General features: G+C 35.4%; 1 protein-coding gene across 1 annotated transcript; it reads left to right on the forward strand.

The window, feature by feature from the left end:
* Positions 1–16: 16 nt before the first annotated feature.
* Positions 17–7,576, forward strand: LOC127175840 (cytochrome c oxidase assembly protein COX18, mitochondrial). Its single transcript, XM_051127130.1, has 7 exons — positions 17–190; positions 733–1,162; positions 3,016–3,116; positions 4,564–4,730; positions 4,854–4,969; positions 6,584–6,691; positions 7,239–7,576. Exons 2-7 carry the CDS (start codon positions 746–748, stop codon positions 7,404–7,406), a joined length of 1,077 nt encoding a protein of 358 aa, XP_050983087.1. The 5' UTR covers positions 17–190; positions 733–745; the 3' UTR covers positions 7,407–7,576.
* Positions 7,577–9,791: the final 2,215 nt, after the last annotated feature.

The following is a 9,791-nucleotide window of genomic DNA, read 5'->3' on the forward strand; positions in this document are numbered from 1 at the left end:
TCAGTGACGCAAATGGTTTGCGACATACATGACGTCATATTCCAGCGACTTGTCATGCTTTGCTCATTTTGACATTCCGAATGAAAAGGATAAACATACTGGAAAAAATTAAAATGTTTCGATACAGATTAAACGCGCAAATAATGTGATAAATAACTTGCTTATCTTAAGTTTGGAAGCGCAAACGAAGGTAATGATTTTGTTACGTTTCTTCCAGTTAACTTTACTGTAACAGTCTGAGTAGGGTTTTTTTTTTATTACTATTGATTAGTGGTGGATAGGCATTTTGATGCTTGCAAATTTATATTTTCGATTAATATTTTCCATATTTTTGTGTTTTATTATAATACGAATAGTCTGTTTAAGAGATATGGAGAATATAAAAATATTAAATATATCATAAATTGCATATAATTTGTGTATCAACAGCAAGACAGAGGTGAAGTGTATGCAGCATAGCAGGTTATGACATATGTCATGCAATAAAAATAATAAAGGACACGAGAAATGATTTTAAATCATAAGCAGCCAATGAGTAATGAATATTTGGATGTTAATGTCATTATGCCATGCTTACAACAACTGCTTTAGTTCTAGACGTGCAAAAACAAAAGCAGGATGTGTAGTTTAGAATAGCTGGATCACTAATGTCTGTAAAACAGGAAAAAGAAAACCTTGCTTTTGTGTGCAGACATTGCTGAGACATTTTCTTCATATTTTTGTTTTCCTCAGAGGTTCACCCATAATGATGTGGCCGAAGTTTACCACGTCAACAGCCGTTGTGACCCTACGAATGTGTCGCTTTGGCAACATGGCAACACTGAGGCCTCACATCAGAAGTGTGTCTCAGGGCCCCTCCTACCTGGACCCCAGGACTCACAGCATCCGGCCTCTCTGCCGCATATCACCCCTCTTAGCTGGCCATGCTTCCATCACACTGAGCCCGGGGCGTCAGCCCAAAAGAACTATAACCACAGACCGACCGAGCTGGTACGAGAGCGTTGCAGACTCTACCCCCGTACACCTCACAGAGCAACTCCTTGTGTCCGCTCAGCAGATGACGGGACTGCCGTGGTGGGCCAGCATCATGTGTACAACGCTGGCCCTGCGTACCGCCATCACTCTCCCCTTGGGAGTCTATCAGGCCATCATCATTGCAAAGGTCTTACCAGGAGCTGTTGTAGTTGTTGTACATGTATGGATGTAAAATCCTGTTTTGTTTGTTTATTTGTATCTACACTACCAGCCAAAAGTTTTTGAACAGTACACTTTTTAATGTTTTTAAAGAATTCTCTTCTGCTCACCAAACCTGCATGTATTTGATTCAAGATATATAAAAGCAGTAATATTGTGAAATATTTTTACTATTTAAAATAACTGCTTTTTGACTATATTTAAAAATTTAATTTTTTTTTTTTTTTTTTATCCATTCACATGATCCTTCAGAAGTCATTCTAATATGCAGAATTGCCGTTTAATAAATATTTTAAATTATTATTATTATTATCAACATTTAAAACAGTTGAGTACATTTTTTCAGTGTTTTTTTTATTAATAAATAGACCAAAGATCAGCATTTATGTGAAGTAAAAAGCTTTTGTAACATTATACGCTATACCATTGAAAAGTTTGGAGTCAATTTGGAAAAAAGTTTGGAGTTAATGTTTTGGGACAGAAATACTAGAAATTAATAGTTTTATTTAGTAAGGATGCTTTAAATTGATCAAAATTGATGATAAAGACATTTATAATGTTACAAAAGATTTCTGTTTCGGATAAATGCTGTTCTTCTGAACTTTCTATTCATCAAAGAAACCTGAAAAAATTCTACTCAGCTGTTTTCAACATAATAATAAAAAATGTTTTTTTGAGCAACAAATTAGAATAGTAGAATGATTTCTGAAGGATCATGTGACTGGAGTAATGATTCTAAAAAAATTCAGCTTTAAAATCACAATATAAATTACATTTTGAAATATATTCATATAGAAAACCGTTATTTTAAATAGTAAAAACATTTCAAAATTGTACTGTTTTTGCTGTACTTTGAATTAAATAAATGTAGGCTTGGTGAGCAGAAGAGACTTAAAAAAATGTAAAATCCTACTGTCCAAAAACTTCTGACTAGTAGTGCATATACAAACATTTAAAAGTTTGGAGTCAGTAAGATTTGTTAACGTATTTGAAAGAAGAATCTTATGTTCACCAAGGCAACATTTATTCAATCAAAATAAATCAGTAATCAGTAAAACAATATTGTCAAATATTATTACAATTTAAAAATTGTTTTCTATTTGAATATAAAATATAATTTATTCCTGTGATGGCGAAGCTAAATGCCATTATTTTTAATCAATTTAATGCATCCTTGCTGAATGAAAGTAATAATTAACTTTTTTAATGACCACTATCCTCTGAAGGTTGCAATATGAAAGTGTTGGTTTCTGACTAGGTTTAACGTGAATCGCTAAGTAAACAGACCCTTCTCATGTGAATTTGTTTGCTTATCTGCATTTAGTACAGTATGTAAGGCCCATCTTGGAGGTCAGCAGATATCTCAGAGTAAACACTGAAGATCATGCCTTATTAAGAGTCTCTCTCTCTCGCCCACTCTCTCCCAGCTGTGGGATGTTTCTCTTGCCAAGAAAGAGGATTGAAACAGAAAAAGAATGTGCCTCCCCTCCTTTTTCCTCCCCTACTGATGTCCCACAGTGTGAGAACATTAGCTGTAGTGTGTCAGACCGTGATGTTTTGATATCCAAACACAAGCAGAAATGTGGCCAAATCAATTGGCCTTTTTTAATCTGAGTTTCTCATTCGCAGCCACTGAAAATATGCATGTGGTTGTTTGTGGTTATTTAATGAATTTTGTCATTTGTTAAACCTAGTCAAAACACTGATCTGTCCCAGTGAATTACAGATTTCATAGGCAAGGGACTTTGTATATGTTGGAACGACCTGAAAAGGACTTCAGGCTGGAAAAGAGTAACCCTTGTGTCCTTCTGCCCCAGCTAGGTTGAAGCTCTGCAGAAGGAGATAGCTGTGTTGGCCCGCCAGTTAAGCTTCGAGATCTCTGTAAAAGCCAAAGAGAAGGGCTGGTCAGAGAAAACGTGCAGGTAGGAAAGGGTTATTTTCATGCCGTCTGCTATATGTCTTGTGTTAAATCTTGAAAAGTCCATACTAAAGGTCTCAGAAAATGGAAAAAAAATAATTTAATTTACTTCAAGCAAAACTGCATAGGATATTACGTTTTTAGACAGTAGATCTATATTAAAGGTATGTTTTTATTTGTTTGTTTTACCTGTTTTTTCTTTACACTTTTTGTGGGATTTTTGTTAAAAACAAGAACAAATTATTTGCCATTAGGATAAGAAAATATTAAATATTATTTCATGTGACATACACTTCTAGTCAAAAGTTTTTGACCAGTAAGATTTTTAATGTTTGTTAACATTAAAAATGTTCTGCTCACCAAGCCTGCATTTATTTAAATCAAAGTATGGCAAAAACAGTACAATTTTTAATTTTTTTTTACTATTTAAAATAACTGCTTTCTATTTGAGTTCATTTAAAAATGTAATTTATTCCTGTGATCCTTCAGAAATCACTCTAATATGCCGAATGCTCCTCAGAAACATTTATTATTATTGTTATGTTGAAAACAGCTGAGTAGATTTTTTTTTTCAGGTTTCGTTGATGAATAGAAAGTTCAGAAGAACAGCATTTATTGGAAATATAAATCTTTTGTAACATTATAAATGTCTTTTTCATCACTTTTGATCAATTTAAAGCATCCTTGCTAAATAAAAGTATAAATAAAAGTTTCTTTATAATTTTTTTATTCTATAATAAAAAGATACTGACTCCAAGCCTTTGAATGGTATAGCATATAATGTTACAAAAGCTTTTTATTTCAGATAAAATGCTGATTTTTGGAACTATATTCATCAAAGAATCCTGAAAAAATGCACTCAACTGTTTTAAAGATTGATGATAATAATAATAACAAATGTTTATTGAACTGTTCAAAAAACATTTTATTATTATTATTATTATTATAGAGTTATTAATAATAAAGTTGAACAGCAAATCAGCATACTAGAATGATTTCTGAAGGATCACGTGACACTGAAGACTGGAGAAATGATGCTGAAAATCCAGCTTTGCACCACAGGAATAAATTACAATAAAATTTAAATTACAAATAAAAATTTAAAATATATTCAAAAATATATTCAAATAGAAAGCAGTTATTTTAAATGGCAAAAATTGTTTTCAAAATTGTATTGTTTTTGCTGTGCTTTAGATCAAATAAATGCAGGCTTGGTGAGCAGAAGAGACTGCTTTAAAAAATATTAAAAGTCTTACTGTTTAAAATGTTTTGACTTATTGAAAAACTTTATTTTTAAACCTAAATATAATTAATTCCATAACAAAATATTAAATATACATGCAGTATTAAAGAGTTCTAATATCTAATGCAGTTGTACAGTTTGTTAGCTACACTAAAACTTCAAAGGATTTATTATGTCAGCCTCATAATTACTGTAATTGCATCCACAGATTCCATTTCAAGAAGAATCTGAAACGAATCGTATCTGAACTTTATGTTCGAGATAACTGCCACCCATTCAAGGCCAGTTTGCTAATCTGGGTCCAGCTGCCCATGTGGGTTTGTCTGTCTCTAGCCTTGCGTAATCTCAGTCTGGGAATGGGACATGTTCCCCTTGGTGAGTCACGTCCATCTGTCAATTGTTCCACGTGTGCTTTTCTTGTTTTAACAATGCATCACTATAATCACTTGAAACGAGGCTTTAAATGATCTAACACCCCAATTTTTGTACTTTCATCAGCATCAGAAGCAGGTTTGGCAACAGGTGGCGCTCTGTGGTTCCCTGACCTGACTCTCCCAGACTCTACCTGGATCATGCCAGTTTCTCTTGGCCTCATTAACTTGCTCATCACAGAAGTAAGGGGCCATTCATGCAGAACGCGTCTTTGCGTGTAAAAACACGAGACGCAGCGCTCAGACATGTTTTTTTAAAAAGCGCAGTTTGTAGAACGCGAGGGTCTCGAGACGCGCTTTTGAGACATGATGCAATAAGAACAATATTTAATGACACAGATATTTCTGGGAGATATTTATAAGGAACAAGTTGTGATAATCGCTTGAAGAAAGGTTATATAATTGAGGGTATCCGAACACACCCACTATAAGCGCAAGCTGCGAGCGTAACGGTCATGCATGTCCGACAAGCGCGTGTTTACATGGAAAAACAATGGCTGAGTCCGAAAGCCTAGTCAGCTGACTTGCTGCCTCACTGCCCTATCAGGTAGTGACTTCGAAGGCTGCGAAGGCAACTTAAGAAACAGTTTCGGACAGACTTCAGAGGCAGCGTAACGTGAAGTCGCTGCTAGGTTATCTAACAGTTAACCCTGGTGAAAAAAACAGCATATGCTGGTAGGTATGTTATGATGCTGGTTTAAGCTGGTCCTTTGCTGGTTTATGCTGGTCATGTTGCTGGTCAAGGACCAGCATCAACCAGCAAAGGACCAGCTTAAACCAAAACATACCTAACCAGTATCCCATTATCAAAACATGCCTACCAGCATATGCTGTTTTTTTCACCAGGGAAGTTGTACATTTTGTAAAAAAAAATTTTTTTACAGTATTGTATAAATGATTTAATCATACATAAAGACCTCGAAGGTCTGTGCGTCAGAAAAAACGACAGAGAATGGCATTTTTTGCTTAAAAAATAAAAGCACTGTTGCAAGTATTATTGCAGAACAGGTCATTGTTATTAGTGGCTGTTTCGTTATTATTGGTAGTATATTGTAAATATTCTTCTTATTTACTACTCATTTGAACCCTATTAATATTTTTATAAAATACTGTTATTACAAACAGTACTATTATGCTTTTTACACTATTACTATTGATAAAGTATATCATGATCAAGGTCTCATTTATTATATTAAGTAACAAGTTTGATTTCACCAGAATATCTTTATTTATATAGCCTGTATGACGCACATACACAGGATTGTGGGAAATCGAAGGCAGCGAAGGATACATCTATGCTGACTTCAAAATTCGATAAAAAGAATGTACCTCCGGAAACAGGAAGTGAAGTAGAATTTGAATTCGGACATTCCTTGATGCCTTCCTGCCTTGGAATGCTGCCTCCAAAGGCAGCATTTTAGAGCTTTCGGACGCAGCCAATGAAAAAGTAGCGCATTGGAATGGAAAAATGCCTTCTTTGTGAATGGCCCCTAAGGCAGTTCTCCATATTAATACTTGTTACATCATATTAAAGCGACCTAAGTTAATTAATTACCCACCCTTATGTCGTTCCAAACTCATTAAGACCTTCATTCATCTTAGGAGCACAAATTAAGATATTTTTGATGAAATCCAAGAGCTTTCTAACCCTGCATAGACAGCAATGCAACTACCACGTTAAAATGATCTAACTCTAATCTATTAAAATGGGGGGGTAAAATACAACTTGTTCTTGGTTTTATGAAACACTATTATTCACCAATTAATGCTTTTTTAACTCTCCAATCTGTTTTTCAGATATTCGCCCTCAGACAGCTAGAACCTTCCAAGTTCCAAAAGTATGTGACGAACTTCATCAGAGGAATATCTCTGGTGATGATTCCTATAGCCGCCACAGTCCCGTCAGTAAGTGTTCCTGCCCTCAGCAGCTCCATTCAAACATTATCTGCTGTATCTGTCTACAGTAGCTTATATTAAGTGAGTGTCTGGACAGGTTTGAACTTGTATAACACAAATAAATGTCACGTTTTCAAGTGACGTTGTTTTCCAAAAGAGTAGACGGCAGTGGTAGATGATGTTTTCTGTACCTACACAGATATGCCCCTTATTGCCCAGAATTCTGATGCTTTTGATCTAGTAACAAAAGAGGGCATATGGAGGATTGTGTTTTTGAAACCCACCTGAGAACAGTTACAAAGGGCTGAGACATTCTACAGCCTCTCTGTGATATCTTGAGAAGATGTTCAAATCGATGTCTTGTGCTTATCTAGCCGTCATAGGTGTATTTGTGTTTTGTCTACGGTCCGTCTTACGTCAGAGCAGTAAGAGCAGTGGTTTCTCAAGATGAGAATGCTGCACAAAAACAGCACTCAGAATTCAAAAATTCAAATTGAAATTTGAAATCTAAATGATGATTTTCATTCTTTTTTATTTATTTGTCTTTGATTTATAGTCTATGGCTCTGTACTGGCTCAGCTCCAGCTGTGTTGGCCTGGCACATAACCTGCTCCTGAGATCCCCTCGCTTCCGGAGCGTCTGTCGGATCCCTCCGACACATTCAGACTCCGAAACGCCATACAAGGACATTGCAGCTGCATTTGTAGCCAAATACATCAAATAGATGGATGTTGCAAATTAGAGCCTCACCTACTGAAATTGCAGACAGAACATGTGAATGCCTGTGTGGTGGATTCATCCAATCCGACACTGTTTAAACATGTTTATGAAAAACTGCTTTTGAAAATACTAAATAATAAATAGTGGTACAATTTTAAGATGATGATAAAATTAAAAGTTATTTGTGAAAAACTGGTCTCTGTTTTTTGCTCTGGCTAGCATCACCTGCTCACACTTTGGTTTACGATTCTGGCCTTGCAGAAACAAAAAAGTGTAAGGGTTACTGTAAAATTGTTTAAAAAAAATAGTTTTGCAACATATACTAACACTACAGTTCAAGGGTGTTGGGTTTGGTAAGATTTTTTTTTTATTAAAAATACAGTGAAAACAGCAACATTTCGAAAAATTATTTAGATTTAAAATAAAAAGTCAAATTTAGATGTAATTTATTCCTGTGATGCAAAGCTGAATTTTAAGTAGTCATTACTACAGTCTTCAGTGTCACATGATCCTTCAGAAATCATTATAATATGGATTTGGTGCTCAAGAAACATTTATTATTATTATTAATGTTGAAAACAGGTGTGCTGCATATTGTGTTTTTGCAGTTTAAGGGGTCGACTGATTATTAAGCATTTTTAAAACTATTTTGCAGATAAAATAATTTAAAAGTATTTAAAGAAAGTTTTTTATTAGAGCCCTTGTTATTCTTAATTTTGTGAGTGCCTTGTGAAAGTATTCACATCCCTTTCTTTTTTCACATTCTGTTAGCCTTATGCCTTATGCTACACTCCATACACCATAATGACAAAGCACAAAACTGATTTTTAACAACAAATTTATTTGCATATTTATTAGATATAAAAAAAACTAAAATGATTCCTTTGCATAAGTATTCATACCCTTTTCTGGGACACTTTAGCAATTTTGCTTGGGAGCATTCATATTGTTTGTATTTGTTACTACACTTAGAGTGGAGTTAGCCTGTGGCAAATTCATTTGAATAAGTATGATTTGGAAAGGCACACACATCTCTCAATAAATGGTTTGACAGCTGAAAATGCATATCAGAGCAAAAATCAAGCCCTGAGGTCAAAAGAACTGCCTGTAGAGCTCAGAGACAGGATTGCGTCAAGCCACAGATCTGGGAAAGAGTTCAGAAAAAGTTCTGCTGCATTGAAGGTTCACAGAAGCACGTAGTCTCCATTATCCATAATGGAAGACGCTTGGAACAACAAGGACTCTTCCTAGAGCTGGCCTCCTGGCCAACTGAGCAATTGATGGAGAACGGGCTTGGTTAGACTGGTGACAAAGAAGCTGATGGTCACTGTAGTCAAGCAGATGGGAGAAACTTACAGAAGGACAAACATCACTGAAACACTCCACCAATCCAGCTTTATGGCAGTGTGGCCAAACTCAATCCTCCTCAGTGAAGACACATGAAAACACACTTGGAATTTGCAAGAAAGCACCTAAAGAACCTAAAGGCACTGCTCATCACCTGCACATAAGCATCCCAACTGTAAAGTGTGGTAGTAGCAGCCTCATGCTGTGGGGCTGTTTTTCAGCAGCAGGGACTGAGGGAGAGAGTAGAAGGAAAGCTCAACACAGGAAAACATAGAGATAGCCTTAATGAAAACCGAGTCAATGATCCTACGCACACAGCAAGAGAGGTTTATAGACAACTCTGTGAATGTCCTTGAGTGGCCCAGCCACAGCCTTGGCTTGAACACAATCAAATATTTCTGAAGAATCCTGAAAATGTCTGCCAGGCCCCATCCAAGCTGACAGAGCTTGAGAGGTGAAGAGGTGAGGAGAAGAATGGCAGATAATTGCCAAATGCAAACTTGTCACATCATACAAAAAGACTGTAAAGGGTGCTTTAACTAAGTATTGAATTAAGGGTATGAATATTTATGCAATGTACTTATTTCAGTGGGGGGTTTATAGAGAGTAATCTGTTTTACAAATCTGTTTTGTGCTTTGTAATTATGGTGTATGGAGTGTAGATTTATGTGAAAAAGTAATTAAAGCAGTTTAACAAGGCTGCAACATAAAACGTGAAAAAAATGAAGGGGTATAAATACTTTAGCATGGCACTGTATATTGGTTCAAAACTTTGGTTATCGGTCTACTTGATCTGTATCAGCATCGCCCCCAAAGAACACATATCTTTTGATCTCTAGTAAGTTCAAAAGAACAGCATTTATTTAAAAAAAAAAATACAGTGATAGCACAGGTAAATCTTGGAGACATCTGACATCTGCATTTACATCTGCCAGACGTATTTTTTAGATTGTTGATTGCATCTGCAAAACGTCTATGTTTCCTATCAGATGTCAAATAGACATCTATTAGAGGTTTTTAAGATGTTTATGATTTAGAATGT

This window comes from Labeo rohita, chromosome 14 (assembly GCF_022985175.1).
Source record: "Labeo rohita strain BAU-BD-2019 chromosome 14, IGBB_LRoh.1.0, whole genome shotgun sequence".
Classification (NCBI taxonomy): Eukaryota; Metazoa; Chordata; class Actinopteri; order Cypriniformes; family Cyprinidae; genus Labeo; species Labeo rohita.